The 17,363-nt window shown below is 39.7% G+C and overlaps 1 protein-coding gene across 1 annotated transcript; it reads left to right on the top strand.

Annotated features, from left to right (window-relative positions):
- The first annotated feature begins 347 nt into the window (after positions 1 to 347).
- Positions 348 to 5,618, top strand: LOC149500337 (uncharacterized). The gene is made up of 3 exons (XM_089737054.1): positions 348 to 882; positions 1,609 to 1,797; positions 2,035 to 5,618. The coding sequence occupies exons 1-3, from the start codon at positions 348 to 350 to the stop codon at positions 5,616 to 5,618; spliced, it is 4,308 nt and encodes a 1,435-aa protein (XP_089593180.1).
- The last annotated feature ends 11,745 nt before the right edge of the window (positions 5,619 to 17,363 follow it).

The raw sequence follows: 17,363 nt of genomic DNA on the forward strand, positions 1-17,363 counted from the left end.
TGAGTGCAGCTAAGTAAGTACTTAAAAAACTGAAAGCTTTTCATCAAGATACAAAGAAAGAAGACAGGAGTGGCCACTCCATGAAGATAGTGCTACAAATATTATCACTACAAAGACACAGACTTTCGGTGAGTTCCTAAAAATATTACCTACTACCAAGTATCAAATCGATTGCGCTCAAAATTATAAATAAAAAAGAACCAAGCCCAAACATATTTGATCACTTCGAGCCGGATATTTAACAATAATTTAACCGTTGCACATAGATTGAGCGGCTACCCCCAACTTGAAAAAACTATTAATAGGTGAACATTTTATTTAAATTTCTTTGTTACTACTTAGTTAAAATGGCTACTACTTCTAAATCTCAATCACTTTTTGATCGTAATGTACGTAAGATGCGTAGTAAAATTAATGCATATTACTCTCGAGTACAGTCCATTTATGACAGTATCACTAAAATAAATGAGAGCAATGTGGATGTATTTATGTCGAATGCTAGTACTTTAGATATGATGCGTACCGAATTCATAAAGTCACTGGACGATCTTAATGATTTATTAGCATCAAATGAAGACGCCACAGAACCCAATTACGAGTCAATGGTGGCGTTTGATGAGCTATTTTCTCGCATAAAATATAAATATTCGGAACTAATGTCGTTGCGTCACAATACGCAAAATACGGCGAACACTGTTGTTGGTGAGAATAAAATTGAGACCTACCGACAGTGTCCGAAATTACCGCGATTAGAATTATGTCCGTTTAATGGTGAACTTCAAAATTGGCCTATATTTTATGAAACATTTAAATCCATAATCCATGAAAATCAAAGTTTATCTGATAGTGAAAAAATTCAGTATTTAATCGGTAAACTGACTGGTAATGCTCAATTAATTTGTCAAGGGTTTATGCCCACTGCTGAAAATTATTCAGTTTTATGGCAAACATTAGTGAATAAATATAATGATAAGCGAGTCTTGGCGGCGTCATATTTTGATACGTTATTGAATCTTCCAGTAGCTAACGATGCCGACCCGATTAGCTTAGAAAATTACATAGACAAATATTCTTCGTTAGTAAGCTCGTTAAAACAATTAAAACTAGAATGTCTTGAAGATTTTATTTTTGTTCATTTAGGTTGTAAGAAGATTAGTTTAGAATTAATTAAATCATTCGAAATGAACTACTCTGAATCTGATAAACTACCCACTTGTACTCAATTTATAAATTATATTCGTAATCAGTCCCATATTTTACAACGTGCTTATAATATATCTAATAACAATAGCATTCGAATGAATAAATATAATTCTCAACAAAGTAATTCAAACAAACCTCGTAATATAAGAAATAATAATGTGAAAACATTTGTTGTACACGAACAGAAGAGATGCATATTCTGTGGTGTCGCGGAGTACCATCAGTTAAAAAATTGTTCTAAGTTTAAATCAATTACACCGAAGGAACGGTTTTCTTTCATCAAAACCAACCGATTTTGTGTCAATTGTTTAAGTACCAGTCACACAGTTCGAAATTGTACGTCAAATGAAAAATGTAGTTCATGTTCACGTAGTCATCATTCGCTGTTACATTTTATTACAAAAGGTGATTCGGGTGAAGCACCGAAATCAGTAGACATTGCCACCCACCCTAACGGAGATCAAGACAACGCTATGCCAGATTCACTGTGCGCATGCGCATTGGAACAGCAGTGTTTTAAGACGGTATGTAATCAACAGCCCACTAAAACTATATTGCTTGGTACAGCGATATGCAATATTATGGATAATTCAGGTACGTTCTTGAGTACTGCCCGAATATTGGTAGATAGTGCATCGCAACGAGATCTGATTACTCTTGAATTTTGTAAGAGACTTAATTTACCAATTTATCCTTCCGAAACAAAGCAAGTGTGCGGAGTGGGTGATGTGAAAAATTCCATTGAAGGATATTGTTGTCTAACACTTTGCTCTTGTACTGAAGAATCAGTGCGTATTACAATACAACCTCTGGTAATCAATAAAATTACAGGTGAACTTCCTACCTCAAAGATCGATACTTCAAGTCTTAATTATCTAAAACACATTAAGCTAGCTGATGACAGATTCTCACAGCCTAGTGGTATAGATTTGATTGTGGGTTCCGATGTATTCTCTCGAATTTTACGACCTCATATAATTTCTAGGGCCCCCGGTGAACCTGTAGCAATTGAGACTTCATTAGGTTACATAATAGTCGGCCAGGCACCGGTATTAGCTCCCTCGATAGATAATTCATACTATACACATTGCACCTTTGGTGAGGACAATTTGGATAATGAGAATAATGTTTGTATTGGTAATTTTTTGAAATTAGAGGATATTCCAGACGTCAAGACATACACGGAACAGGAAGAGGAGTGTGAAAGCCTTTATAGACAAACGACTACTCGTGATAGCTTAGGTCGTTACATTGTCTCGTTACCATTCAAAGATACTCCTAGTAAGCTGGGTGACTCATTGCAAGCATCAATGCGTAGATATCTTTCATTGGAACGTAAGCTGCTATTGGAACCCGAAATGAGACAAGAATACGATAAAGTCATTAAGGACTATTTAGAAAAGGGATATTTAAACCCATGTTCTAGAAATATAAATGAGTCCTCACTCCAGTATGTTATTCCACATCACGGCATCGTTCGAAAAGATAAAAGTACAACAAAATTACGGGTAGTATTGGATGGCAGTATGAAATCATCATCGGGACTGGCACTGAATGATATATTACAAGTCGGACCGAATTTGCAAAACGACCTTTTTAGAATAATTTTAAATTTCAGACTTTTTAATGTAGCGATTAGTGCTGACATTAGGCAAATGTACTTGAGGATTTTAGTAAAGGACGAAGATAGGAAATTCCTGCGAATGTTGTATCGCTTTGATCCAAGCGAGGAGATAAAACTTTACGAATTCACACGTGTGCCATTCGGTTTGTGTTGTAGTCCGTTCCTTGCGATCAGGACTGTGCGCCAGTTAGTGACGGACGAGGGATCACAATTTCCTCTCGCGGCTCCAGTAGCTGACAGTGACGTTTTCACTGACGATTTGGCTACTTCCTGTGCGAATGAAGAAACAGCGGTCGAACTTTCTAATCAACTTATTAAAATGTTTCATGCTGGTGGTTTTGATTTGGTAAAGTTTTCAAGTAACTCACCAGAGGTTCTTTCTAAGATACCCTCTTCACATAGAGAATTCGAAGTTATAGAATTTAGTCCAGATAGCTATTTAAAAATACTGGGACTAAACTGGCTTCCAGCCGAAGACGTATTCACATTCACAGTAAATTTACGGAACCGCGAATGTACTAAAAGAAATATTTTATCAGTTATAGCAAGAATCTGGGACTTAATGGGATTCGTAGCTCCTGTTACACTATGGGCCAAGCTCATCATTAAGTCACTATGGGCTAATAATATAGATTGGGATGAAACTCCTCGCCCTGAAATTGTAGCAGCTTGGCATCGATTCGTGTCTGAGTTGCCAATATTGGAAAATGTTAGAATACCACGACATACTGGCATTGCTATGGAGTGCATAGTTAGCTTATTGGGATTTGCTGATGCATCTGAAAAGGCCTATGGAGGTGTCGTTTATTTACATGTTTATTTTCCACAAACAAATAAGTTCACTATTACGCTTGTTTGTGCCAAATCCAGAGTGGCGCCGTTACGATGCGTGTCATTGGCAAGACTAGAATTATGCGGTAACTTGATTCTCGCAAAGTTGATGAGAGCAATTATTGACAGCTATTCTCATCGCTGTAAAATAAGTAATGTATTTGCCTTTACGGATAGCACCGTGGCTTTGGCATGGATTCACTCATCACCGGCTAGATGGCATACGTTTGTAGCCAACCGAGTAACAAAGATACAGGATGAAATACACCCCAGAAACTTTTATTTTGTATCGGGTAAAGAGAATCCAGCAGACTGTCTTTCACGCGGCTTAACACCATCACAATTGATGGAGCATCCTCTTTGGTTCAGTGGACCCCGATTTGCTCATCTACCCATTTCAGATTGGCCAGTTAAGAATTTTGATGCCACATCGATGACTGATATTCCAGAAATGAAACCAGCTCCAGTGCTATTCACAACTGATGATGCACGGAATGACAATATATTATACACGCTTGCATGTCGTATTTCATCATGGCCCAAGCTGGTCCGTATTGTACTTTATGTTCTCCGGTTTATTAAATTGGTACCGAGTAAATTTGATATTTCCCATTTAAAGGTGGCCGAAACGAATATCATCAAGGCCGTACAGCGAGTTCACTTTGATAAAGAACTTAAGAATATGGAGTCTGGCAAAATATTACCGCCTGCATTTCAACGGCTCAGAGCCTTTGTTCACGAAGGTATCTTTCGTGTTGGCGGGCGATTGGAGAATGCTCACTTGGAATTTGATAGTCAGCACCCTATTTTACTTCCCGCTCGTGACCATGTAGTGAACCTTTTGATAGACTATTATCACAAAAAGTATTTGCACACCGGACCGCAGCTCTTAATGTCTCTGATACGCCAAAACTACTGGATTCTCTCTGCTCGGAATATAATAAGAAAGCGAGTACAGCAGTGTAATATATGTTATAGAGCAAATCCCCGAAACCAATGTCCATTGATGGCTGATTTACCTGCTTGTAGAGTTCAAGAAACAAAGGCCTTTTATCACACTGGTATAGATTACGCTGGCCCATTACGTATTATTCCCTACAGGCGACGTGGTGTTCGTAGTCAAAAGGCGTATATTTGTCTGTTCATTTGTCTAGTTACCAAGGCAGTTCACCTAGAACTCTCAACGGACTTGAGCACAGCAGCTTTCCTGAATGCGTTCAAGCGCTTCATTGCGCGGCGTGGTCCAATCAAAGTAGTATATACCGACTGTGGAACAAACTTTTTGGGAACTCACTCATATCTCAAGGAAATGTATAAATTGATTTCCTCTGAGCAGTATGCAGATAAATTTGCAAATGAATTGCGTGATAACAATATAGATTGGAAATTCAACCCACCATCAGCCCCTCATTTTGGCGGTATATGGGAGGGTAATATTCGGAGCGTTAAAACTCATCTTAATAAAATAATTGGTAATCAGCTTCTCACTTTTGAAGAAATGTTGACTACACTTGCTCAAATTGAAGCATTATTAAATTCGCGGCCTCTATCAGTTTTGAGTTCAGATCCATGTGACCCTCAAGCTCTTACTCCTGCACATTTTATAAACTTAACACCATTAAAATCACTACCTTCAGAAACGATAACGGAACATTCTAATCTCATCCAAAGGAAACGTATTGTAGACAGTTTGGTCCAGTCTTTTTGGAAAAGATGGAAACTTGAATATCTTAATACATTACAAGTTCGTAATAAATGGAAAAAAGATAGCACTCCTATTAAAACTGGCACAGTTGTACTGCTTCAATCTGAAAATAGTGCTCCTCTTAATTGGCCATTGGGTATAATACAGGAAACTTTTCCGGGTCGTGATGGAGTTGTAAGGGTGGTTAACGTTAGAACGAAAACTGGTACTTATCGTAGACCTGTTGTTAAGGTTTATCCTTTACCAACACAGTAGTGGTTCGATATAATTCTACATACATACAGTCCACAAAATCTAATTAAATATAATTAAGTAGTAATTTAATAGTCTAATTGAAAAATAAAAGTAATAAGTCTAAGATAATAAGATTATTTATAATGTAGGTTTCATATATTATTATAGTGTTTAACTTTGAAAGAGCTTTACTCTCTCAAACTGGGGGGCATGTTTACGCTATCTGCAATGGATAATTAGCATTGATGTTTTTGAACGTAACTGAGAGCGCATCGATGTAGTCCCGCCCCTTTCCCCTCCTATATCAATGACACTTTTAAATTGAATTTTGAATCGTGCGCATCAAAAATTGTGCGATCGCGAAAAAGTGGTGAATATTGAGTGCAGCTAAGTAAGTACTTAAAAAACTGAAAGCTTTTCATCAAGATACAAAGAAAGAAGACAGGAGTGGCCACTCCATGAAGATAGTGCTACAAATATTATCACTACAAAGACACAGACTTTCGGTGAGTTCCTAAAAATATTACCTACTACCAAGTATCAAATCGATTGCGCTCAAAATTATAAATAAAAAAGAACCAAGCCCAAACAATGTGAAACATAAAGGGTGTACTACTGGAAACATTCTTGAAAACGATAACAGGTATCTTCAATAGCACAAAAATCACGTTGAAAAAACGTTCCGTTTAATACAATTAATTATACAAATAATACGTGGAATCTACATAATATCTAAAAACGCAAACTACACCTTGATAATCTACATAAAAAATACTTATTACTCGTAGTAAACTGGGATTCGTCATTCCGTTTTGATTAATAACAAACAGGTCTCAATTTTACTATTCTGAGTAAATAAGCAAAGGCAACATAATTAAGATTTCTTTGTTTAGTAGCTATTGAAATATGAATAGACAAATTAATTGCTTAGTTTCGTATTTAAAATCGTAGTCGTCTTCGTATCTATCGTCTTAATAATCGTCTTAGTACCGAATTTTCTACAGTCAATTTTGTTTCCAAAAATTTTAAGTATCATTTTCTTCTATGCTTGTTCACCAATTTTCCATTATTCATTTCTATTTTATCTTTTTCTTCAAATTAATTTAGATCTTGAGGTGTCAGCTGTTATAATAGACGTATCTATTTTGATTATGGGATGAATAGGTTAGTTAACAATCGTTCTTAATAATATACGTGTACAATCTTCTTATACAGCAGCCACTTCGTCTAAGAAATTTTATACATAAAATTAGGGTTAAAGTATGAAATTGCCGATTTGTACTCAAAAATTGAAATTCGTTTATTTTTCATTTAAGATATTTATTCAATCAAAATATCTACCATTATTATCTATACACTGCTACCATCTAATAGGAAGGTCATTTATGCCTTTGCGATAGAACGATGTTGATCTAGATTCTACAAACTGTGTGAAAGCATTTTGTACTGCCTCGTGGGAAGAAAAATTTTTACCGCGTAGAAAATTATCCAAATCCCACAAAACAATGGTAGTCCGTTGGAGCAAGGTCTGGCGAATACGCAGGGTGACGAATGGTTTGTAATTGCAGTTCCTGTAGAGTTCGTGCTGCATGAGGTCTCGCGTTATCATGGAGCAATAGTGGTGAAGATCGATTCATGAGTCGGGGCTGTTTCACTGCAAGTTTTGCTATCACTGTTCGGAGTTCGGCATAGTAGACATATGCCGTTATTGTTTGACCAGATCGGAGACAGCTATAGTGAATAACACCATGCTGAGACCACCAAACAGTTACCATTACCTTTTTATTGGTGAACTTTGCTTTAGGACACTGTTGCGGCATTTGACCTAGGGTCAGCCATTGCATTTTTCGCTTACGGTTATCGTAAAGAATCTACTTTTCATCACATGTCACAATTCGATCCAATATTCCTTCATATCTGTATCGATTCAACAAGGAAACCCAAGTTTGAAAATGCGTTTCTTTCTGCAGATCAGTCAAATCATGAGGCACCCATTTTTCATATATATTTTATTTTATTGATTTGACGCAAATGAGTCAATGTTGTTGGTAAGGTAACGTGGCGTGGTATGGACATGTGATGCGTAGAGAGAAGATGCATGTGACTAGGAGATGTATGGAAATGGTAGTGCAAGGTAGAGGGGGAAGAGGTCGACCGAAGAAGACATGGATGGAGTGTGTGAATGACAATATGAGAGAGAGAGGAGTGAGTGTTGAGATGACGGCTGATAGAAGAGAATGGAAGAGAAAAATTAGCTGTGCCGACCCCACCTAGTGGGATAAGGTGGAGAAAAAGAAGTTGTTGGTAAGGTAACGTTAAACCATGCCGCCAATTCCTGGGTAGTTTGGCTCGGATCAGCTTCCACCATCTCTTTTAAATAATTGTTATTCACATGGGTGGGTGGTCTCCCACATGGTTCGTTTTTCAAATGAAAATTTCCATCACGAAAGCGTTTAAACCAAAATCGTACGGTGCGTTCATTAGCAGGCCCCTGTCCATACGCAACATTGATATTGCAAGCTGTTTTTGTAGCGTTAATTCCGCGTCGGAACTCGTGTTCAAAAACCACTCGAATTTTCGAAGTATCCATCTTTCTTGTCTAAGCTGAATCAAAAAACAACTGAAAGTCGATAATCGAATGTTGCACGTTTTTTAAAAGAAGAACTTCATAGGTACCATTTGAAAAAAGTTTCACTCAAAAATCTCAAAACCATGAAAAGGTTGTATGTCAAATTACGTATTACAATAAAACGGCAATTTCATACTTTATTCCCTATTATAACGATTAAACTTAAACAAACAGACGATAGCATGAATATGTAAATGTGCCTATTTCTGCTAAAGGTCAACGATTTAATATGAGCGGTAAAAGTCTTAGCTTCGAGAAAAGTACCTATTGACGGAGCAATATAAATTGTACGAGCTTCCTAGAAAACGCTTCTGAACTCTTGAAATAAAATGTGGCCAAGCAATAAAACTTTGTTACTGAAACGGCGAGGCCGTCTTTCATCTCGCTAGTGCCGTAGTAACTTACCGTCGCGTCGACCTGTTTCGGATTTGTATGCAGCTCTTGTGTGAAGTAACGTTAATAATTTATTTTTACCTGGAGTGACCTACAAATAAAATATTCAGTGCTTGTAAAATACTTCTTATTAGATTTCAATGAAGCACTTAGTATAATTTTTCGAAGCTTAGTATTTTATTGGCACAGACATAATTTATAAAAATAGGTACAGATTTCCAGTTTTTTTTATTGATGCCGATGGGAAATGAATTTCACGGCTTATTAAGTTGCAGGGTTTGCGAAGGTCACAAAATTAGGCACGTTGTTAGAAAGTAAACGGCACTACTGCTCAAAAGGGATGATTCCTTGAATTTATAGTTAAATTAAATAAGACGTCATTTATGACAAAAGTATCGAAATTACTCGAAATGTTTTAAATAATACGTCCATCTAAAGAAAAGTAGGGTTCGTCAAAAAGAATATCTAATAAAGACGCTAGTACGTTAACACTGTAAATGTTTGTAACTTACTTATAATTATTACAAACTTTGATTTTGGATTTATGATTTGAATGAATTTGTGGATAAAATGTGAAGTTGGATACAAAAACACCGAAAAAATTTCATGTTGTTTTGGCTAGTCTTCAAAGCGGAACGTCTCTTTCCAGTATAGGTGGGACTCGACTACTACCTACATACAATAATACCGTACGTATTGGTAGTCTATATCTATACTTACTTAATATTATAAAGAGGAAAGATTTGTTTGTTTGTTTGTTTCGAATAGGCTCCGAAACTACTGGACCGATTTGAAAAATTCTTTTTCCATTAGAAGCCGACATTGTCCCTGATGAACATAGGCTACTTTTTTTAATTTTTTTTTGTTTTTTTTTTTTGTTTCATTTCTGTTTTAATGTTTCCGAAGCGAAGCGAGGGCGGGTCGGTAGTTGAGTAATAAAAGTGAAGCGTGTTGTGATTTAAATCTAGGGAAATTTAGAAATCTTGGTAAAGGATTTTTTTTTTCTTATATTGCTACGAGCTCACATATCATTATGTTATTGTTTTGTATGTATTACATGGGTGTGTGTTAATGGCCACAATAAATACATTTATCGCTGGTGTCTTAAACATACGGATAAACAGGTTTTAATTGATAATACCGTGGGTAGATTTGATTGTTAAATATTTTTGTCACCGAGAACAGAACTCACTTAAAATAGCTCTTAACTAAAAGTTAAGTGGAAATAAATCCTAAGATCTCTATCGAAACTTTGTTGCCTTCAGGTTAAGCCTAATTAATAGTACACGATACGATCGCTTCGAAGGCACTGTGGTCAAGGCTGGTTCACCACAAATGGCCTGTTGTAAACTACATAGATGCAATTTCTTGAACTCAACGTGTGATTTAGTATTTATCGCTTCATTTGATGACCTGTACCGATATGAACAAGATTTGCGACAGATCGATATTCCCAACTGTGTTGTTTAGTACACGTAATGTAGATATGAATGCTGTTTACAATGTACGGCCCATGAAAAGTCACAAAGTGTAATTGGGCAATTTAAACTAGAACTAAGTATTGCAATTTTAGCTAGTAAAATTATAAATATTTTACTTTGATAGGTATATGATCGGAAAAATAGAAATTTGTATATATATATGTATTCTTTGAACAGGTTTTTACTGGTGGTAGGACCTCTTGTGAGTCCGCGCGGGTACCACCACCCTGCCTATTTCTGCCGCGAAGCAGTAATGCGTTTCGGTTTGAAGGGTAGGGCAGCCGTTGTAACTATACTTGAGACCTTAGAACTTATATCTCAAGGTGGGTGGCGCATTTACGTTGTGGATGTCTATGGGCTCCAGTAACCACTTAACACCAGGTGGGCTGTGAGCTCGTCCACCCATCTAAGCAAGGAATAAAAAAAAGGTACATAATAGAGTAATGAAAATTCTTTTATTTAATTTTATTTTATTGTCCGAGCAGGCAGACGAGCATACGGCTCACCTGATGGTAAGTGATTATCGTCGCTCATGGACGTCAGCAATGCCAGGGGCAGAGACAAGCCGCTGCCTACCGCTAAAATTTGAAAAATAATTCATTATTCAATCGAATTCGAAAATAAATCACACCATATTGATGGTGTAGCAGAGCATACCTCGCCAGGCGGCATTACTATACTCAGCCTAAAACCTCTTCATTTTTTTATTCTTTTACTACCTTCATATGCAAATGATCTCCATAATGTTTCCACTCACCTGATAGTGTATGGTCATTCTCGGTCGTAATCACGCCGCTTTCTAACGTCAGAATTCACTGCAATTTTAAATAAATTGCGTACGGAACTCTTAATTGGAAGTTGTCCAACACGTGGTTGCCTGGTTTCTATTCATTAGATTAATGGCATTTGAGAGGCATATTACAAACGAGCATTCAGGTTGCCACTGCGCTAATTACATCAGCCGAATATAAAACATCTTGGATTTTCGACTTAGAAAGTATTTTTTTATCTTTATAAGCAATCAACTTTTTTTGTTCTTAATTAGACCACAGTTTAGCGATTTACACTACAAAAGAAGACTTAAAGTTATTTCCTCTAAAAATACGAGACAGGCCTTGATAACCGTAATGCTAATTATCAAATTTAAGTACAATAATAAATTGCGGTGTATGTATAATAATTAACTCGATATAACGGATGAAATTGGATTCTGTGCGGAAAAACGACAAGCTCTCTTCGAGTAAGTATCTAAGGGAATCTATATATTAATACGTGAAGCAAAAACTTTGTATCCCTTTTTACGAAAATTGCGCGGACGGAGGAGTATGAAATTTTCGACACTTATAGAGAATATAGAGAAGAAGTGCACAATGCTAATATTTTTTTTAAATAATGCATAAAAGATACATTAAATCAATAAAGAAAACATTACACACACTACCATGTATTTGGCACACACACGCATGCATACTATTTATTGTGAAACTTTTGTTCTTGGTGTCTGTTGTCAAATTGAGAATAGATTAAATATTGTTTGCCTTTGATTATATTTTTTATAGTGTAGTCGTGTAGTCTTGGCGAAATTTGTGATTATCGAAGTATAAAATACAATCATAATAGTGTACAAACTTATAATTCCAATTAATTATAGTCGAATTCCGACTACTGCGGGACCTCTAGTAATATATGAATATGATATATATAATCAATATCTAAGTGATATTTATAATCAATAAGTAACAACAACAGTGCCTCTTTCTTCTACTGAAATAAACCAATATATTAAGCAGAATAGATAATGTTTTAGTCAAACAAGAGTACCTAACTGTCGAAGAACTGTAGACTTAGTCTTTCGGGAATAAAAATGTCAAGAAACGCTCACCACATAATTGGATTTTGTGTCCAACTAACGTTATTAGTTCTCACATATTAATATGATTTACTTGCAGAAATTGCTAAATACTTTATAAGTTCCTACCTAAAACCGGGTTTGGTTTTAGGTAGGAACAAGATTATAATTTCGAGGTAGGACCTCTTGGGAGTCCGCACGGGTAGGTACCACCGCCCCTCGTCCATCCATCTAAGCAATAAAAAAAAACCCATTCTGATCCTGATTTTTTTCAATATATTTAGTTTAAGGTTATAAAATTTTAATACTGGTATTATTAACACAATTTCATGATAATTGTAGAACACAAACGCTATAAAAACCGCTAATGACCTAGGAAAATGTAAAAGTTTGATAATATTTTGTCTTTTATCACACTCCCTCACATATATACGGGTTAAGAAAGAAGTTGACGACACGCAATGGTTTTCTACCCATTCTTCATCGTAACTTTGGCTTAATGCCAAGTACACGAACCAAGATCTGTATGTTTGAAAACACAAACTTTGCACTGTGTGTTCCGTATTTGATTAGCGTTTAAAAAAACGTTTGCATATTTACCTACTTTTTTGTTGCCTTCAATTGCGGCCAAGCTTTCGAGCAAGCTGATCCTTCTCCACGAAAATGTACATATAATGTCAGGGACACAGCCAAGCCGCTTCACTTATTTCTGTAAAATCTGCCAAGACTGTACTCATTTAGTATAGACAATATAAACCTTAAGTACACATATATTTATGTACTTGTACTAAAATATGTGCATTTATCCACAGTACATTACTCATAAGAAATTGGTGCCTGGAAGAATTAAATGAGCTTGATAGAAAATGTGTGGTTAATAAACATTTTTGTTTTTGTCATGAGTAAATCGCCGGACTTCCGCCCTTCACTGGAGATGGAGGGCGGGGCATGTCGGAGTCGAACCGATTAAAACCTCCTGTCGCTCAACAACCAGCATCCAAACCTCGCATGAGACAGAGCTCATGAAAAGGCAAAGGGGGGAAAGTGAAGCGTTTAGTGCGGAGCACATCTCTCCCATCACCCTCCCCCTCGTGACGCCGGACTGGCGATCGTCGGCGCCACAACCACCAGCCTTCTCGGTCGACAGGCTATCGGTTAATAAACATAGGGTAATAACACTTAACTGGATAAAATTGGATGAAAGGGTAGTTTGTTGCAGTGATGCACAACACGGTGAACCAATCACAACTGACAGCTTGTGCCGCCACGCGGGATGATCCAATGTCGTAATCGATAAGGCCGGCGCCACCGCCGTTCTTGCCGCGTTATCCCAAACAGAGCTTACGACTCGTACCGATTACTATAATGAAATGAACAAAAGGCGAGTTCAACTCATAATTATATGACTTTTCTTCTAGAAATTTTGAAACAGAGTAAAGAGGTAGTATAAGAAAAGTGCACAGCCTTTTTCTTTGAAGTTTTAGAATATAAAACAATAAGTGTCCCCTCGTGTGCGTCCGCAGCCTCGGGTTCCGTTAGGAACGTTCGCTAGCTTTATTCGCTTTAGATTCTGCAGGTTTATGGAATGTGAACATTGCTCGCCAGGTGGCGGGATCATAAAATCACCCGTCACTGCGACCCACACGAATCTATTACGTTTCAACATGTAAACTTACTATTTACGACAAGACTGTGTTGTTTTCCGTACATTAAGTTAATAGTTTATCGTTGTAGCGCCACACAGAACGCCCCCCATACATAGTTTATACATACACGTAGACGTTGGTGTAGTTCAAATTGAGATATAAATATCCACGTAAGTACAGCTTCGAACTGAACAGAAATCTGAATTTCTTTTTAAATTGATTGAAACTTACTAACTGACAATACCGGTAGAGCGTATTGTGATTTCATCTATATATTAACCCCTACGTACGTAGGCCCCTTTTTACGAAAATTGCGTAGACGAACGAGTATGAAATTTCCCACACTTATAAAGAAGAAGTGCGGAACGCAATTTTTTTTTTAAATGCTTCAAAAATACATTAAATCAATAAATAAAAACATTACACACACTACCATGTACTTGACACAACACATTTAAATAGTCTTTGTTTATTGTCAAACTTTTGCTATTGTTTAAAATCTGTCGTCAAATTGAGAATAGCTTAATATTGTTTGTCTCTAACATCAATGGTAATTGATCGATGGTCTCTAATATTATTTTTTTATTGTGTAGTCTTGGCAAAATCTGTGATTATAGAAGTATAGCCTTTGACAATAGAACCATAATAATGTTCAAACTTATAATTTCAATTAATTATAGTCGAAATTCGACTCCTGGGGGACCACAGAAATTCGATTCTAAGATAAAAAAAAAACATTCATGCTGTTTATGGTTTTTTTTTTTTTTTTTTTTTTTTTTTTTTTTTTTTTTTTTTTTTTTTTTTTTTTTTTTTTTTTTTTTTTTTTTCCACAGGAGAAAATCGCCGGATCCCCACCCGCACGGCAGGTGGGGTATGTGGGAGTCGAACCTCACTAAAAACTCCTGCCGCTCACAGCCGGCGCCCTACCCCGGACCGGGTGGGAACCCAGTCGGAGTTATTGAGACGGCGGGACAGGGTTTACGCAGAGCACATTACATCCATCCCGCCGTCCCCCAGACGCCGGACCGGCGGCCGCCAGCAACATGACCGCCGGTTCCCTCGGTCGACGGGCCAAGAGCCCGATTGATAGCGCCGCGCTACACCTTCCCCCGGAGCGGTCGGGGGAACGCGACCTACCACGCTGCCCCACGCCTAAGCTCCTCCCCGCACAAAGCGGGTGGAGCCCGAAGCTCTTAGGGGGCCGGGTTACGGACGGGACCCCGGTCCCGACCCCCTGCTCGGCGGCGGCGGGTTTCTGCGTAGTGAGGAGAGCTTTGCCTCACTCGCCCCGCCGCCTCCTTCTGCGAGATGGTGCACTCGCAGAAGTCGAGCATAGCCTTCCAAGACTCGTCGCCGCCAAGCATCGACGCCACGACGCCAGGCAGCGACAAGTCCGGTCCTATCTTTGCGACAAGGACACGGCGCTGCACCTCCCAAGCGGGGCAGACAGCGAGCGTATGCTCCGCCGTGTCCAGGTCGTGTCCACAATGGTGGCACCTCGTCGTCGGCTCAGCTCCTATCCGGTGCAGGTACTTTCCAAAGCATCCGTGCCCAGTCAGCACCTGCACCAGACGGAAGGTGAGGCGTCCTCGGCCACGATTCACCCAGTCATAAAAGACCGGGCAAACCGCCTCGACGGTCCGTAGACCCCACGTGGGGTTGGCCAACCGCCTCGACCACGATTCGAGCACGGACCGCCGAGAATGGGCCTTCCGCGCCCGCAGCTCACTTTTGGAGGGACGCGCCACGCCCAGAGCACGAAGTTCACTGCGCCACCGATAGTCGGCAGCGAGCGACTCCGCCTCCAGCTCCCATGGCGGCGTCCCCGCCAACACACACGCCGCCTCGAATGAGACGGTGCGATATCCACGGATGACCCTGATAGCAACGGTGCGCTGCGGCCGGCGCAGGAACCGAGCCATAGTAGCCCGATTGCGCGGCTCAGCCCATACAGGCGCACCGTACAGGGCCATCGATCGCACCACCCCAGCGTAGAGGCGGCGTACAACCTGATCCGGCCCCCCGATATTCGGGAGCAGTCGGTTCAAAGAACCGGCTGTCCTCATTAATCGAGGGACCAGCTCCGCAAAGTGAGCACGAAAAGCCCACCGGCCGTCCAACACGAGGCCGAGGTACCTTAACTGCACCCCGACCCCTATCCGGACGCCCCCAACCACGATGTGGGCGTCGACAGGTGGCGCTCTCCGCGGCCCGTGAAACCACAAGGCCTCGGATTTACTGAGCGCCACGTCGAGGCCCAGTCTCTTGATCCTCCCGACGACGAGGGCCACTCCCGCTGTGGCGAGACGGGCAGACTCTCTATAATCATCCCCCCGGGCCACGACCAACGTGTCGTCCGCGTAACAAATAACGCGGAGACCCGGGAGGAGGGCACCCCTCAGCACCCAGTCGTACCCGATGTTCCACAAGAGGGGTCCGAGAACCGACCCCTGCGGAACACCACGCACGACCGGAAAACGGTGAAGGGTCCCACCGTACCCGGTACATTCGACCGACCTGGCCTCCAAATAGGAGCCAACCAGCCGGCGGAGATAGAGGGGCACCCCATGCCTCTCCAGTGCCCCCCCTATCACAGACCAGGGCAGGGTGTTAAATGCGTTGGCGATGTCAAGAGACACCGCCAGTGCCACCCCACCCCGTGAGACAGCCTCGTCCGAGAGGGCCCGCACGCGAAGAATTGCATCCACGGTCGAACGGCCCTCCCGGAAGCCGAACTGCTCCGCCGACAGGTCAGGTCCAACCCCGACCAGGTGCTGAACGATGCGGGCAGCCAGAATACGCTCCAGCAATTTTCCCGCCTCGTCCAGCAATACGATAGGACGATACCCGGCGGCTGTATCCACCGGGCGCCCCTCCTATGCTGTTTATGGTAATACATGTTCACGGCCCCTCTAGCCGTAAGTGGTCGATGGAGTGCATAGAATTGTACAACGGCTGTCCCTAACCTATAGAGTAAATCTTCTTGAAATAGACAGGACGTCTACCTATTTTTGCCGTAAAGCAGTAATACGTTTCGGTTCGAAGGGTGTGACAGCGGTTGTATTGTTAAACTGAGACTTGAGACTTAGAACTCTTGTCTTAAGATGGGTGGTGACATTAATGTGCTTGATGTCTATGGGCTCCGGTTATCCCTTAACACTCGGTCGGCCGTGAGTTTTCTATCCATCGCAGCAATAAATAAAAACAGTTGAGGATCACCGCGGCGTAGTATCTCGAAAATATTTATAAATACCTAAATAAAATGCTTATCATTTGAAACGTGACAAAATCCTAAACAAAATTACATAATTTTCACAGTATACGGTTTACGTAAAGTGACCTTTAAAATAATAAGGAAAAAGACCTTTAAAATAATAAGGAAAGTATTTTGCATTTCGAAGAATTAATCACTTTGAGCTCTGTATCCAAATGTGCTTTCAGTGATTTATCAAGGCCTTTCGTTGGCTCACAATTTCCTGGAGCATTGCCTGTATTTCGAAAGTCATAACGCAAATGACGTTTAATAGAAACTGAATGTTATATATTAGTGTTATTTATGCTTTTCGATACAGTACCTAACTAAAAAATATTGTAGTTAAATGTTGTTATATTAAACAATAAGAATTATTTACTTGTCGTTTACCTGTGATGTGATCGATGAGCAAAACAATTAACGTTTGGGTATCGGTGGGGTTGGTGTCGTACCATAATTTTATTGATAATATCTAAGTAGTACGTAACGAGATGGGAATAAGGGTAGGAGAGGGA

Source organism: Bombyx mandarina, chromosome 22 (assembly GCF_030267445.1).
Source record: "Bombyx mandarina strain Sakado chromosome 22, ASM3026744v2".
In the NCBI taxonomy this organism is placed as follows: domain Eukaryota; kingdom Metazoa; phylum Arthropoda; class Insecta; order Lepidoptera; family Bombycidae; genus Bombyx; species Bombyx mandarina.

Bases quoted from the DNA above. Each gene is read 5' to 3' on its own strand.
- LOC149500337 (XM_089737054.1), top strand. From the start codon at position 348: ATGGCTACTACTTCTAAATCTCAATCACTTTTTGATCGTAATGTACGT. The intron at 883-1,608 runs GTAATGCTCAAT...TTATTACAAAAG, and splicing joins TTTAATCGGTAAACTGACTG to GTGATTCGGGTGAAGCACCG. The intron at 1,798-2,034 runs GTACGTTCTTGA...ATAAAATTACAG, and splicing joins CAATATTATGGATAATTCAG to GTGAACTTCCTACCTCAAAG.